Source organism: Diabrotica virgifera, chromosome 1, assembly GCF_917563875.1.
Source record: "Diabrotica virgifera virgifera chromosome 1, PGI_DIABVI_V3a".
NCBI lineage: Eukaryota > Metazoa > Arthropoda > Insecta > Coleoptera > Chrysomelidae > Diabrotica > Diabrotica virgifera.
The window spans coordinates 306,529,942-306,547,563 of NC_065443.1; the positions used below are offsets into that span (position 1 = coordinate 306,529,942).

General features: G+C 34.0%; 1 protein-coding gene across 1 annotated transcript; it reads left to right on the forward strand.

Moving 5' to 3' along the window:
• The first annotated feature begins 14,078 nt into the window (after window positions 1–14,078).
• Window positions 14,079–15,213, forward strand: LOC126885947 (neuropeptide-like 4). Its single transcript, XM_050652770.1, has 2 exons — window positions 14,079–14,208; window positions 14,895–15,213. Exons 1-2 carry the CDS (start codon window positions 14,197–14,199, stop codon window positions 15,159–15,161), a joined length of 279 nt encoding a protein of 92 aa, XP_050508727.1. The 5' UTR covers window positions 14,079–14,196; the 3' UTR covers window positions 15,162–15,213.
• Window positions 15,214–17,622: the final 2,409 nt, after the last annotated feature.

Sequence of the window (17,622 nt, forward strand, 5' to 3'; positions counted from 1 at the left end):
TAAAAGGTTTTCAGAAAATATATCTGAAAGCGATTTATTCTTGAAACATCCAAAAAGGATGTGATTAATATCACAGTGGGAAATATTATCGCATGAGCACTTTCCTGATTCGATAATTTTGAATCTAGCCAGGTGAGCTGGAAGCCTTAATTATTAATTCAGTTATTTAATATAATAATTTTTTCACTAACCATGTATTCAGTGATTGTAATAATTTATCTAATGTACAGCAAAAACTAATAATCAATCGAGAAAAGGGGAAAAGTGATAAAGTGATTTTTAAATAATATATTGTTACTATGAAGCGCTTACAATGGTAGGGGAGCCCAAGCGGGGATTTTTGCAGTTACTCGAGCGCGTCAGATTATCATATGGGGAGAAACCTGGTACCCTGCAGATGTACCTCTACCATATATTGGCTCCTAACACAGGGGAGTTCGTTAAGGGAAGCCCGAAAAAAAATCTATCCTTAAATAAACTCGAAATTGTCAGATTAAGATAAGGTAAGTTAAGTACATGCAAAAGTGTGTATATTTAAAAAATCTGACGATTTGAGCCGGGCGTAAGGAAATGGGCGAGTCCCAAATTTTCACAAGGAAAAAGCGAATATTTCGCGAAATGAATGACAGATCGAAAAACTAAAAAATATGTGCTTAATATCTTTTAAAAATCTATCGAATGATACCAAACACGATTTCCCACGGAGAGGGGTGGGGAGTAAATTTAATATTTTAAATACGAATTCCGCGATATTTCGCGAAATGAACATCAAATCGAAAAACTGTAAAATACACTTAATCAATATTTTTGAAAAATCTATCGAATGGCATCAAACACGACCCCCCACGGAGATGGGGTGGGGGCTTACTTTAAAATCTTAAATAGAATCCCCCATTTTTTATTACAGATTTGGATTCCTTATGTAAAAATAAGTAACTTTTATTCGAAACATTTTTTCAAATTATGGATAGATGGCGTTATAATCGGAAAAAACGATTATTGGAAATGGAAAATTAAATTAAAAAATGACAAGCGCCCACTAAAATGGAAAACTTTACTTAACTTTTTTTGGTTTTAGGACTTGTTCTTCACAACCCAATAGGTCCCCATAACGCTCGAGTGACTGCACATTTAGCATACTTTGCTCCCCTACCACAAGTTTGAACATTTTTAACAACAAAATACTTGGATCACTGAATATATCCTGGTGTATTCTCTGACTGGATCTTCCACAAATAATAAGCAATAAATAACTTTTTATTAAGTTCACGTCTTAAATCAATTATTTATCAAATATACTATCAATATTATTTAATCAACAACTCAAAATATTCCCGATGCCATGTCAAATATTTAAAATTGTCACTGTCTGACTGACAATATGCTGATAATATTCTACTCGACCTAGTGCGTTGTATGACAAAAATAGATTTGAAAAATATTACCACTGACATTGTGTTCATTTGTTTCGAATCCTAAAAAAAACTAATAAATATTTTTAAAAAATTTAAATGCAGAATGAAAGAATAAATTATTACCGAAGGCCGAAAGTCCTTTAGAATAAATAAAAATTTATTTTAAATAAGATATTTGAAATTAAAAAACCAGACTAAATTTTCTCTTAGTTTTTCACCCATGTAACTTATTAAAATAAACATTATAGAAGTTCTCAGGGACTTTCGGCCCGTGCTAATAACGTAATCTTTCATTCTTCCTTTTAATTTTTTTCAAAAATACTTATTAGTTTTCTCAGGATTCAAAAAAATTAATCCCATTTGAATAGCATTGGAGCAGTAACTACGTACCCATCCTTTTAAGTTTGGGAATAAACACCCTAAAATCAATAGAGTGCCGTTAGTTTCAAATATTTTTAAAACATCACTTGAAGAAATAAATTTCTATTCCCCTATTTTTATCAGTTTTTATTTATTTTTGGAAAAAATACTAAAAATATAAATAAATTATCATCATTATATGTAAAGAAATGCTAATAGCAATATAAATAAAGCCAAAAAACACAAACAATATTTTCATGATAAAAGTAGAGGAATAAAAACTTTAACTGCCCATATCTCAAAAGGTAGGCTTTGTAACATACCCCATTCTTCCACTTATGCCTTCAATTACTTATTTTTTTTATACATTAATTTGTAACTTTATATAGTCCTCTGTCAATAAACGTTTTTAGTAGGTACCCATTTTCTACATAAAACATACATCGAAACCTTATGTCAGAGCATACCAATCGTCGATAAATGTTACAATAAAAAATAAAGTCTGTATGTGTTGTAAATTTTATCAGAAATGCAGGGAGTGCCCTTTTTCGTGCCGGTGAGTGTATAACAAACGAAAGTAATAATTCTAGAGTGCTATGTATTAAGAGTATAAGTCAAAAATGAAAATTTTTTATTAGGACCTTTCCAAGTCTTATTTACCACTGATAAAATAACTATTACAACTAAATATCAAAATGGTGACGAAATATGATTAATAAATTATTATTAATTAACTATTTTACTTGCAAAAAAGAAATCTCCCTTACCCTGTGAAGCTTATAATCAAAATATAGTACTCTTAAAAAATATAGATAAAACGAACGACTTATTCAAAAACTACGCGTACTCTTCTTTCTTTCTCCTACAGATATTATTGTACCAAATTATAGTAAAAACATATATTTAAATAAAAATATTCTTTTATTCATAACGAACAATTACAATGAGTCAATAGCTCTATATACAGATGCGTCTAAATCTTCAGATGGAACTGGATGCGTCTTTTTTATACTATCGGGACATATAGAAAAGAAATTCAAACTGAAACCGGAGACTTCGATTTATACAGCAGAGGCTTTGCAATATATATAGCTGAATTTTATTTCGCCCATATTATAATTTTGTCTGACTCCTTAGCAGTATTGAAATCTATTGGTAAATATGGACCCCCAAACATCCAAGACTGCCCATACATTTATGGAATTAAACATATTAAACAAATTCTTTTAACCAAAGGGATCAATGTACATTTTATCTGGATTAAAGCACACGCAGGATTTGAACATAATGAGTATGTCGACTTATTAACCAAAGAAAGCGTTTCATCCGATACCAGTATTCTACATAAAATATCACTGACTGATAGTATAATCTCTTTCAAGTCAACACTGCATCAGGAGTGGAGCTACCAGTGGAAGGAATACTCTTTTGTGAATCAAAATAGATACTCGTTAATTCAGCCCGATAGTCCCAAATTTCCTTGGTACAAGTCTTGTAGAGCTTCTAGAAAGTACATAACTTCTATTATTAGAGCACGATTCGGGCACGCGTGTTATCCAACGCATTTATTTAAAATACAGGTTTTGGATAATGATAAATGTGAGCATTGTGAAGAGGAAAGTGATTTAGATCATATATTTTTTGGTTGTTCTAAAAATACAATTTACTCATCTAAATTAATAAATGATTTATTAAAATGTAAATTAGCAACTCCTTGGAATATACTATATTTATTATCACTTGGCTCTGTAGATGTATACAACTCTTAATTAACTTTTTAAAAGACAGCAAATTATCAATATAATTCCCTTAAATATTTTTAGTTAATACCTTTGGTAATTAGTTGTTTTAGCTGTTAAGCTTAGTGTTACTTAATACCTTTTAGTTGTTACCTTTGTGTTAAGCCTGTTTTGCATAACTTGTATTCCTTATGTGTCTGGCAGTATGACGGTAAGTCTAAGCCAAATAAAAAAAAAACTATTTTACTTTTAGTCCATGTGGTGAGACCGCTCCCGTCTGAAAAAATTTCCGATTCGATTTCTTTGTGGAATCATATTAAAAAATGTCCCCTTTAAACAAATCTGAAGGGTACCGGGCGGAATTTTTGGGCAGAAATTGTTTAAACAATTTTTTTAAACAAATACAAAAAATTACGTTTTTTTGCTCTGGAACATAAATTTATAGATTTTTTGGGTTATTTTAAACAAAAAAGGATTCTTGTAATTTCTCTTAAAAATTGACAGTTTTCGAGTTATAGGCGATTTAAAATCTGAAAAATGCGAAAATACGCATTTTCGAGGCTTAAAAACTCACATTTAAATTAGTATTTTTAAGGTTACCAGATACCTAAATTGAAGATTAAACATTCAGCTTCAAGATTCTGAAGAGTGATAGCGTCCAACATTAATTTATACCGTTGTTTTTTAATCGTTAAATATGCGTGTTTTTCCGATTTTTTTGCCGGTGCGGCGAGCTCTATTTCAAAAATCTCCTATTTTCCTCCGAAAAATAGTTTTAAAGTTATAAGCGATTTAAAATCCGAAAAATGCCAAAAAAACGCATTTTTGGATTTTAAATCGCTTATAACTTTAAAACTATTAACTTTTGAGAAAAATGTCAGGAAACTTATTTTATTTAGAATATCCCAAAAAATCTAGAAAAAATATTTTTCGGATGAAAATAGGAGATTTTTGAAATAGAGCTCTCCGCACCGGCAAAAAATCGGATAAACACTCATATTTAACAATTAAAAAAACAACGGTATGAATTAAGGTTAGACACGATCACTCTTCATAATCTTAAAGCTGAATGCTTAGTGTTAAATGTAAGTATCTGTCAACCTTTAAAATATTAATTTAAATATGAGCTTTTAGGCCTCGAAAATGCGTATTTTCGCATTTTTCAGATTTTAAATCGCTTATAACTCAAAGACTATCAATTTTTGAGAAAATTTACAAGATACCTTTCTTGTTTAGAATGACCCACAAAACTTAAAAATATATGTTCCGGAGCAGAAAAACGTTATTTTTTGTATTTGTTTATTAATAATTAAACAAATTCAAAATATAGAAGAATTCCGAAAAATCTATTTTATGACTTATACTTTTAGTACATAGCACGTTCGAATTGTTATTTACATTTTTTGGGCGCATCGTAACTATTTCTGTTAAAACAAATGTTTTATCAAAGATTATCCCATTTTTAATTGCTAAAACTACGCTTTTTTTATTATTTCTCCTCTACCAACATTTTATTTCACGCTACTTCCAAAAAAGTCACAATCATTCCCTTTAATTTGTGCTAATCCATTTAGACTTCATTGAAAAGTTAACAAAAGTCAACAATACGAAACATTATGTAGGGAGTAAATGGATTAACTCTTTCGGGGGAATGAACTTCAAAGTGATTGTCATTCCTTTGATAACTTGATAAATTGTTCGATTTCTTTCAGTAGAAGCCTTGAACGCTAAACAAAGTGATGAATTTGAGCTTTAAGTTTTGGAGCAAAAAATATTATATATACGAAAATATTTAACATTTGTAATTTTTTATTACCTAATTAAAAACTATGGGTACTCTATACATTAATCACTAAAAAATCTATAGGAATTTAATTATACATTACTATAAGTGCCCAAAGAATGAAACATAAACATACTAGTTGTTTAGGCAATACGTAAAGTATCCTTAACAATAGTAACCTATACTTATTGTACGGTTATAGAGTATATTCCCATAGGTAAGCTGGTTAAGAGTAGATAACGATTTTTCATATGTAATTTAAAGTATTATCTGCATAAATGGCACAAAGAATATTTGCTACGAGAGGTATATGGTTCAAAATGCATACAGTATCACGACTAATAAGTTATGTTCACATACATGTAGAGTACTTACAGTTTTATTCCTTGATGACGTGTCACATCAGAGCTCTGATTGAATTCCATAATCCATTTGGTTCATTTGTAAGGCACTCACTAATACGCTAAATAAATCATCGTCGATAATACTGAGCAGATTGAATTATCTGAGCGGTATAAAACGATAGCAAAAAAAGCCGGTAAAATGCGGCCTTTTTACGAATAGCGGGAGCGTCGATAGATTAGAGATGATTCTCGTTAGGAAGCTTTTGACGATCTGCCCCGGCGAGGGGTTCAAATGCGAGTCTCAACAATAACCTGGAGTTTCCAGAAAGGTTACATAAATACTACTTGAATTTTAAGTAATCAGTAGTACAGGGGCGTAACTAATTATTTTAGTGAGCCGTGTATAATATATTTATTGTACATATTGCCGGGGGCGACAGGCGAGAGAGATGGCCTATATCACCTCGAAGAGAGGGGATTGGCAAAGATGTGCACAACGATAAGAAATGTTTGAAGAAATTAGAGTTTATATACACAAGGGGTAACAACGATAAAATGGAGGAAAACGATAAGTTTTCCCCCTAGGGATAGATTTTAATCTTCCAGGGGAATCACAGCGATTTTCGTAATACCACGAAGAAAATCACCGTGAGTAGTGTGAATCTTGACAGTACGAACTAGACCATCCTTACCAGGCAATACATCTATTACCCTGGCAGTTGGCCATAAGAGTGGAGGAGTACCATCCTCCTTCAACAGAACCAAATCCCCGATCTTGACAGGGTCAGTAGGGTCGGTCCATTTATTTCTTTGCTGCAGGAGGCAAAGATAGTCTTTTTTCCACAATTTCCAAAATTGCTGTTGAATTTTACTAATACGCTGAAAAAGATTCAACCTATTTTCAGGTATCTCTGAAACACTTGGTTCAGGGGGCGCGGTTAAACTTCTTTGAACTAAGAAGTGAGCTGGAGATAGGAAAGCGAAGTCATTGGCGTCAGACGACATCCTAGTGATGGGTCTCGAATTTAGAATAGCCTCGATTTGGCATAATACTGTGTTAAACACTTCAAAGGTGAAGTGGGAATTTCCTATAATTCGATAGAGGTGATACTTCACACTCTTTATTCCTACCTCATGGAGGCCGAATTGATGGGGGTTGCGGGGAACACCCATCTTGAAAGTTATGGAGTTTTGAGTACAGAATTCCTTAATCTGTTCCGAATTATTTTGATTTAAGAAAAAATCATAGAATTCGCGCATTTCATTTTTTGCCCCATGGAAATTTGTGGCATTGTCGCTCCAAATAATACTGGGCGTGGATCTTCTGGCAATAAACCTTTTCAGAGTAAGAATATAGGCTTCTGCGCTTAATCCTGTGACGAGTTCGATATGAACACATTTAGTGCTCATGCAAATGAAATAGGCTACGTATGCTTTGTAAAGCGGTGCCTTCCTCAAATGTGAGGACTTAATTAAGAAGAACCCCCCATAGTCCACTGAGACGACTTGGAAGGGTCTAGTGGGGAGTACACGATCGGGATGCATATCTGCCATCTGTTGAACAGAATTGGGTGTCATGAATCGGAAACAGTTTACACACTTACGAATTAAGCGTTTAATCTGTCTTAATCCGTCAATTGGCCAGTACTTCATTTTGACATACGAAAGTACTGTTTGCGCGCCTGAATGTAATAACTTATGATGAGCTTGAGTCAAGATTAGTTCTACAACTCGACATTTAGAAGGAAGTAGAATGGGGTGTTTTTGATTATACGATATGGGGGCGTGTCGGAGACGTCCTCCCACACGAATCAGCCCATCATTATGTTGTAGGAAGGGGTTGAGTTTACGAATGGCTTTATTGGTCACGAGTTTAGCATTTTTCAATTCAAGAATCTCTTTTTTAAAGTAGATACTTTGGATATACCTGATGATCGCGTGATCAGCGATCTCCATTTCGGGTGGCGTCAATATATCCGTATCTCGTGGAGAGTTATTTATTTTCTTTTTAATATTACTGATGAATCTAAAAAGATAAGCGACAATTCTTTGAATTTTACGAAAAGAAGAAGATTTAGCGAATAGATTTTCAAAGGTGTCGTTGAGTTCGTGATTTGTTGCTATGTTTGAGACAACTAACTTCCTTAATTCAGGAAGATCATCCTGAAAATGAGGAATTTGATGAAGAGAAAAATCGATGGGATTGTCTCTAATAAAGCTAGGTCCGCATAACCAGTCTTCGGTGGTCTGGGGATTATCAAAGACATTTATCCCTCTGGAAGCGGGGTCAGCGATGTTTTCGTGACTTCTGACGAAATGGAAATCACAAGGAAAAGTTTCCAACAAGGAATTGACCTTTTGAATTCTGTTTTGTACAAAAATGTTCCAAATGTGTTTTTTAGAAAGTATCCAAGACAAGGCAATTGTAGAGTCAGCAAAGAGATGAGATGAAGATATACTCAAATTTTTCTTGAAGATGTGAAAAAGTCTATGAGCCAGAGTGACTCCCAACACTATTCCACAAAGTTCCAATTTGGGGATGGTGAGTTTATTTTTTAGCGGAGAAATTTTGTTTTTAGAAGCGATAAGCCGCGACGATACAGAAAAGTCTGAGTATGTCGCTTTGAGATACACACAAGTGCTGTATATTTTTTCCGATGCGTCGGTGAAAATAATTAATTGAACATCAACAACTTTCTTTTGTAAAAGTAAGCATCGAGGTACCTTGACCTCTTCTATAGTTTTGAATGTCGATAAGAGGTTTTGCCAATTTTTCATAATGATGGGTGAGTCAATGGGTTGATCCCAGTCCAATTTCTGGGACCATATTTCCTGTATCAAGAGCTTAGCGTTCACAAGGACAGGGGATAACCATCCTAGCGGGTCATACAAAGTAGCAATGTAGGAGAGAATAGTACGTTTAGTAACAACATTAGCCAATTTGAAGATAGGAGTTTTAAACGAAAAGTGGTCGCGTTCTGAATCCCAGAATATGCCTAAGACTTTATCAGATCCCGTGAAGTTAAGACTGACTTCAGAGACGGGATTTAAATTGTGTTGAGACAGAAATTCTGAAGAACTGCAGTTCCACTTGTGGAGGAGGAAACCATGGGTTTCTAGCAAAGAAGTTAATTGTTCGAAAAGACAACTTAATTCATGAAGACTGTCAGCACCGCTGATCAGGTCATCCATATAGATAGATTCTTGCAGAACACTAGTAGCAAGTTCGTGGGTATGTTTGTTGTTGTCAGCGATGTGCTTGATAACTCTTTGAGCGATAAATGGGCTACTTGGGAGCCCGAAGGGTAATCTTTGAAATTGATAGCACCGTAAAGGCTGCTGAATATTGTCCCTAAAGAGAAAATTTAACAGAAATGTTTCAGTGGGACAAATGGCGATTTGTAGGAACATAGCCTTGATGTCGCCTACTAGTGCGAATTTAAACTGACGAAACTTAGCGAGAATGTCAAAAAGTTCATGTTGGACGACATAACCTTTGTCTATGACGTCACTGAGGGAGATTCCCGTAGACGATTTATTGTTTGGATCGAAAACTATACGAGTGGAAGTAGTAGAGTTGGATTTGAAAACGGGAAAGTGAGGGAGAAAGTAATTAGGTTTACCTGAGTCATTTAGCATTTTTAACGGCACTTGAATTATTTGTCCGTTATTGAGATATTCCGATATAATGTCCTGATATTTTTCCAATAAATCAGGGTTGAGTTGAAAACGTTTCTCGAGACTGAGAAAACGTCTTTTTGCCGAGAGAAACGAATTTCCCATGTCTATATCTTCGATAGGGAGTTTGAGATTGAGTGTGGACTCATATCGTCCATTGGGGAGAACATTAACATGTTTTACAAAATTAATTTCAGCGGGGTGATCATTAATGAGATCGGTGTTCTGAGGAGCGGCTTCTTCCAGCTCCCAGAATTTTTGTAAATGATCGGATAGTTCCTCGTTGGACACTACCGGCTCATTTACGGCGGAAGGAGTGTTATGAGAACAACAAGTAACGAGAGAGTTTGAATAAAATTCCAAAGCCTTTTTAGTATTTTTCGACTTAAGAGCAAAGTCTGGAACTGACCCTGATATCGTGTACCCGAGTAGAGTGCGTTGAAGAACGGGAAGACCTTTTCCCAAACGAATTATTTCAGGTTGAATGATATCGTTATACAGGTCTGCACCGAGCAGGATACCAATTGGGGATGTTACATGGAACATCGGATCACCTAATGGTATCTCTGAGGGTATGTTTAGTTTGCTCGCCGAAATAGAAATTTGAGGAAGCGGATTTGTTATCTTTGGGAGTACAGAGCACGAGATGTCAAAAGGAACGTCGTTAGCGACAGCGAAAATTGTTGTATCTACAATAGATTGAGACGAGGATGAGGTGGAGTTAATTCCATTGATCCGTAATTTTCCATCTCTAGTGGTGAGTGACAGTTCCTTTACGAGGTCAGCACTAATAAATGAAACCTGTGAGGCCGAGTCTAAAAGTGCCTTTGCGAAGACCCTCTTGCCGCTAGGAGCGACAAGATAGACCTGGAGTGTGCTTAATAACACCAAATGATTATCAAGCGAGGCTGCAGATAGAGCCATTGAATGTGGAGTCGAATTTTGAAGATTAACTTCCGTTTCAGGAGCTCTAACATGTGAGGGCCCCTGTTGTGAATTACCCTGTGTATGGGAGTTATTTGAGATAGCGGTTTTATTATGATTATTTGAGTTGTGTTGGCCAACAGCCGCGGAAGGGTTACTATGACCCGTTTTGTCGAAATGGAGCAACGTGTGATGACGAGATTTACAAACTATGCAAGAGAATTTGGATTTACACTGATCGAGCATGTGAGACCCAAGACAATTAATACAAAATTTATTTTGTTTGACAAAACTAAAACGTTCTTTAGAATTCAACTGCTTGAACTGAGGACAAGAGTAGATCGAGTGAGAGTCGTTGCAATAGGAACATTTCTTAGGACCTAAGCGAGGCGAAAGGTTACTGGTAGAAGTGTCTGAGGCTAGGTGTAAAGAGTGTCTGGAAGTAGTAGTCGATTTTGGTTTTGATTGAGATTGAATATTCTCAAGATGAACAACGCGTGTCTCGATTTCCCCTAGAAAATGGACAAAATCAGGGGTAGCTTGGCTACCACCGGATTGGAACTCAAGAGCCCTAATGGTAGGTGCGTCGAGTTTCTGAGTAGCGATATGTATGAGAAGTAAATGCAAGAGATCTGAAGGGGGCCTATTCAAGTTCAATAGGGCCTTGAAATTATTTGACATGACCGTATGAAAATTTCTTAATTGTGAGTGATTTGCGTTTCCAGAAATAGGAGGCGCATCAAGAATTTGAGAGATGAGAGTTTTGATAAGCGATTTAGAGTTGGCGTACCTTTGTGTCAGGTTATCCCGGGCTATTTTGTAATTGTCACCTGTGAGTGGGATATGCTCGAGAAGCGTCAAAGGCTCGGAAGTTAGAAAACTTTTGAGGTAAATGAGTTTTTCCAGATCACTTAATGTAGTATCAGATCCTATTATTGTATCAAAGGTCTCAATGAATGAATTGTATTCAGTAACTAAGCCACTAAATGGTTTTAACTGAATACGAGGGAGGTTTACTGTTCGTTGCCTAGCCATAGACTGTGAGGTTAGAGAAGAATTAGGGTCAAATTGGAGGGAGGGGGTAGCAGTCACATTAGAACTTTCAATGACCTCTAACCTTTCTTCCAATAGAGAAATTGTATCCAAATATTTATCAAAAACCACAGAGGAATCAGTAGAGGGGGTAGGTTCCTCGGGGATCGTCTCCAGCACATTTTGAGCATCGCGGAAAAGTCCGTAAGAATGTTTGAGTTGTGAAATTATTTCACGAATTTTATATTTGTTTAGAGAATTAAGAGTTGTGGGAACCGAATCAGCCAACTTGGTTATATCAAGTTTTGCGGTGAGCCTCTGTCGGTTATATTTTGATCGGTCAGCCATGTTGCGAGAATGTGAGATTAGATAGATTATTTGCAAATGTCTAAACCTATAAATCGATGCGAAAATGAGAGAATATGTACAATATATTATATATTACACGTTTAATAGTGTGAGATTGGCTTAATAGTATCACCCTGTATGAGCGCAGATTAGTATATGAAATGCAAAACTATAAAATTTCAAAATATATGCAATTTTCCAAAATGGGTATTTTTCAGCAAGTGTGAGACACCCTTAACAAGTATTTAAATTAATTAAATTGAAGGAAAAAACAATTATTTATTTTCTATAGTTTTCTAGAAGTGTAAAATGAGCTTAAGCGAAGCTAAATGTAGCAAAAACTTACAATTTATGCAAGAAAACAAAATTATTTTTAATAATTTTTGTAACCTGTGAACCAGGCTTAATCGGATTCAAAATTATAAATTTAATTTAAATCAAAAGGTTGAACAAACAATGTTAAAATTATAACACCCGTACTATCAGCCAAGAAATGAGTACACTTTTTGTATACTATAAACAGAAAAATATATTTACGAAAATAAAATAATGTAATATATGCAAATATTTTTTCATACAAACAAAACGACTCCTTTATTTGAACAAAGCAAGTAGTTTCTGAAATTGCACGTGTAGACCGGGCTTAACAACCTACCAGCTATTGTAGAGACGTGCTGGGTTAAATACTGAGAATTTGAGTGCAGAAAGAGAGGAATATTTTATTTTTGTGCCGGGGCGGCGTGGCTTGGAAATTTCCAAATGCAACAGAAAGACACTATAAATGAAAAACCGTTATTCTCAGAATAGAGATTATCAAAATATGCAAATACGAAGGACCTTGAGGATTTAATTAATAAATAATTAATATGATACGGCTCGATGGAACAGAAATGTTTAGGCAATACGTAAAGTATCCTTAACAATAGTAACCTATACTTATTGTACGGTTATAGAGTATATTCCCATAGGTAAGCTGGTTAAGAGTAGATAACGATTTTTCATATGTAATTTAAAGTATTATCTGCATAAATGGCACAAAGAATATTTGCTACGAGAGGTATATGGTTCAAAATGCATACAGTATCACGACTAATAAGTTATGTTCACATACATGTAGAGTACTTACAGTTTTATTCCTTGATGACGTGTCACATCAGAGCTCTGATTGAATTCCATAATCCATTTGGTTCATTTGTAAGGCACTCACTAATACGCTAAATAAATCATCGTCGATAATACTGAGCAGATTGAATTATCTGAGCGGTATAAAACGATAGCAAAAAAAGCCGGTAAAATGCGGCCTTTTTACGAATAGCGGGAGCGTCGATAGATTAGAGATGATTCTCGTTAGGAAGCTTTTGACGATCTGCCCCGGCGAGGGGTTCAAATGCGAGTCTCAACAATAACCTGGAGTTTCCAGAAAGGTTACATAAATACTACTTGAATTTTAAGTAATCAGTAGTACAGGGGCGTAACTAATTATTTTAGTGAGCCGTGTATAATATATTTATTGTACACTAGTCTTGATGTTTAAAAAAAGCCACATAAAAAAACCAGAAAAACTCAAGAATATTTATCCGTTAAACACCACGCTAAACATAAAGTTAAAAATTTGAACCAAATTAATAAAAATGAGGAAATAAAAGAGATTGGTAAGCGTATAAGGGCAAAACTGTAAATATGTTAACTGACTATAATACACAATTTGTATATCACTGGCTCAGCGAGCAATCATAATCATGGCGATAAACAGATACAACACCGCAAGTTTACGTCGAAATATTATCCAAGACATAGCTGAAATCCTCAACTAAAGGGGATGATGCAAATATGACCCAGAAAAAGAGGAGGAAGCCTTGTTTCTACTGTCCAAGTAAAAAAGGCGCATGACTACCAACTATTACAAGAAGTGCAAGAAGCCAATTTGCGGAGAACACCGAGGAGATATTTGTACCCTATGTTTCTAAAAATTCCCAAATATGTTTGTTTCATAATTTTGTGTTTTTGTTTTTATACTAAGAATCTTAATTGTTTTCTATACAATGAATAAAAAATTCAAAGTAAAAAATAAAGGCTTTTTCCTATGGAGCAGTAAAATTTACGATAGTCCCGTATTTACGTTTGACAAAAACGGTCCCGTATTCTATGGTTAAGCAGTTTTGAAGTTTCTTATCATATTTTCATTAACACACATTTTTTTCGAAATTTGTCATTTATTCTAAGTAGTAAGGCATTGTAGTATCCATCTTGAGGGTTAGGTTCGAGTATTATATTTCAATAAAGAAGTAATATATTTTTTCAAAGAATATCAATATTTATGACCAAGACCTAGGCCTAGACATAATATCATGCATAACAATACTTTATATTCTGATCGTCATTTAACAATGCAACAGCTAATATTAAATAACTTTGATAACTGCATAGCTAAAACATCTGACAAGGTTAATAATCCCACTTGTATTATATTGTATGAAACAACTTATATAGTATAAATATGCAAGAAGTTTTGAGGTGTTTATCAGATAAAATCGATTAGTTCGCAAAGCTAATTTATCAAAAACACAATCAACATGTTTAAATTGGTGAGTATAAAACACTGTTTTCAAATATTATTAAAAAAATCACGCGCTGGCTTTACATTGCTGTACTTTCTCCAACATTTTTCATGACAGGTCTTTTCAATTGAGCGGGTGATTTGTTTCTTCCCTGATATTATCCTAGAACTTTGTAGTCATAAAAATACCATAAACCATAACACTATATTTTGTCTTGAATAAGTCATTTTTTAATTTTGTTTTTTTTTTACTTTTGTTTTAATTTATTGTTGATTATCTATTTTACCCTTTTACTCTTTTATCTTTTGGAATTTTACTTTTGTAATTAATACATACCTACTTGGAATACACAATAATATTGTAACTTTGAACTACTTTATTTTAATATTAAACTTCTTTGTCTTTCTTTTTATATAAACAAAACTCTGCTTATTAATGTGCTTCCAGAAACTTGTTTTATCATTTTCGTGGTCCTCTAACTAAGTTATCGTCTTCCTATTCTGTAACCGTGTCTCGCCGTCTTTATTTCTCTATTTACTGTCATCCTGCTTCTTTGATAGTTTCATTCTACTCTTCTCTTTCTTACAAAGTCCTTAAGGTTTTTTACTTCTGTGATATACTAGGTTTTAAGCTATTCGTATTTCGCGCGGTGTCACTGCGCATATATTTGAAATTACTATACAGTCATTATATCCTTGTGTCATTTATTTCAGGTATTCATCGCTACCCTTTTGGCTTTATCCGTAGCTGGACCAGCTCCAGAACCAAAGCCTGCTCCAGTTCCAGAACCAAAGCCTGCACCAAAAGCTGATCCAAAGGCTCAATTCTTAGCTGCTCCAGTTGTAGCTGCTCCTGCTGTAGCCTACTCCTCTGCGTACGTCGATGCACCTCTTGCCTATTCTAGTTACGTAGCTGCTCCTGTGTATTCCTCTGCGTATTCTGTATATTCACCATATGCCGCATCGTATGTGTATTATTAGTTTAAAAAATGTAATTTATGGACTGAAAATATATCAATGGCATAACCGATAATGTAAATCTTTCAATATCACAATACGTAACATATTCATAAAAATATACATCCTGCACAACTACATTCGGTTATCAAACCTATAATCAGCAGACCCCAAGAACAGACAGACGAAGACCATAAGAACGAAGCTATATGCACAAAGTTATAGTAGGCTCTGAAATCTGCTAGAAAATTTAGACCGAATATAACAAAATTGAATTTGGCAACATTATGTAAATACCACATATTTTAGGATATCAACAGAAACGTAATTTATTCCAGGCATATTAATATATTTTTTTACCAACAAACATGAGATGTTGTAATCAAATAATGTTTCAAATATGATGCGCAAAATAATTTAGAATTCAGTTCCACTAATGAACTTGCTTCTTTGTCCTTAAAATTAAAAATAACGTTTAATTTCGCTTGCATAATATTTATCGTCTAATTATTTTATCTCTACCAATATCCAAGTGTTTACTGTAAGTTTAAACGTAAGTTACGATTCAAAAACATATTCCGGTGTGCATCACTTTGCGAATTGACAGACAAAAAAGAAATTGAAAATAAAATTGATAACGCTTTAAACTCGTTTTCCTCAAAACTGCTTTTTTTCAAAGTCGGTAGACATTGTAACTCAAAAACTACTTGACCGCCCTACCTGGAATTTTTTATATATTTTATTTAGACATGTCTTGAGGTAGTTGTCGACATATTTTTTGTTTTATGCTTATTTTTTATTTAACAATAATACATATGTTGATTTTCACCCATTTTTGCAACAAAATTGTTGTATTGAGTTCTGAGTGATGCCAAAAAGTTAAAAGGAGATAAAACTAAAATAAAACTCGGCTCGTTATCTCAAAAAACTCAAAAGCTAATAAAATCTTTTTGAATTTTTTGTTTAACATGATCCAATGATGAGTTCTTAAGTGCACCGAAAAATTCATTGTTTTTTGAGGTTCATTGTCCAGTTTTCATTGTTTAAATTCCTTGTCTTTAAAAATTTGCCACGGTTGGCTTATTTTTCAATATTATTTTTTTATTATTTTTTTTAATGATCTATGAATTGTACTGAATATGCTTATTTAATTTAAAACTAAAATAATTCTACCATACTTTCAAAATAAATTGACAAAAATGTTCTTGAAATGTTGATTTGAAATCCTATGCAACCTTTGCAAGTAATATTTTTGTCTATGTATGAAATTAAAAAAAAATGTTTCATTCGGAAAGCAGATGGCTGCAGGTCGACCTATATTCGGATTCCGTACTATCACTGTCTAGAGAACCTAATGTCTCACTGTCTGAAGTAAAATATGCAATTAAATCGCTAAAGAGGAATAAATTCCCAGAAATTAACACAATTCCCGGAGAAATGTTGCAGTGACTAGCTGGCGAAATATTACATAATATCATCCATTGCCCATCCTGTAGGGATGTAGGGTATTGCGAAACACATTTTGCTAATTCGTAGCATGACAGCCATTTTACCCTATATTCGGTTGTCACAAGCTTATTAATTGGGGGTATAGTAGAGTACACATGGTGTGACTTTTATACATATCTTTGTAGGTGTTTTTTTGTGGTCTCACTTTATTTCTGTTCTGTATTGTTTTCCGGAAATCCACCATGTTTTTATAATATTTCTTGGCTTACTTGTCCTAACCTTTCTACTCAATAATAAAAATGATAAATCTGGACCACGGAGATAAACTACACTATGTTATTTCGAGCAACTGTGTTTAGCCTGAGTTTGCAACAAAGTTTACAGCACTTAGGATGTTAATAAAAATCTGATATACAGTGATGAGCTTGCTAATAACCGGCAAAATAGCGCAAAAGATGAAAAACATATTAAATTGTGAGATAAAACGAGAAACCTAGTGGAGGTGTTAAATTTAGCGATAGTAACTTATAGGTTGATATTATATTGTATTATTGTCCCATAATTGGCTGAAAGACAATATAACCATATCTTAATGATAATATAGTATAACCAATTTGTATAATCCAACTAATAAAATAAGTGGGTTAAAATAACTTATTCAAAACACCATGTCGACATAGTGTAGTTTACCTCCGAGGTCCAGAAATATGGTTCCAATTTAGGAAAAAAAGCCAGATAGCAAATTGATATTTTTCTATCTCTTACTTAATGTTTTTTTCCGGTCAGATATATCAAAATCAATATGTTATACTAATCCACTTCTTTTAAGGGAGCCCAATGGGGGATTTTTGCAGTTACTCGAGCGCGTCAGAAAATCACATGGGGAGAAACCTTGTACCCTGTAAATGTACTCCTACCATATATGGATTCTGAATACAGGGGCGTGTGTTGGGGGCAGTCCGTAAAAAATTTATCCTTAGAAAACTCGAAAACATCATATTAAGATCAGGTCAGTTAATTACATGAAGAGCAGTGT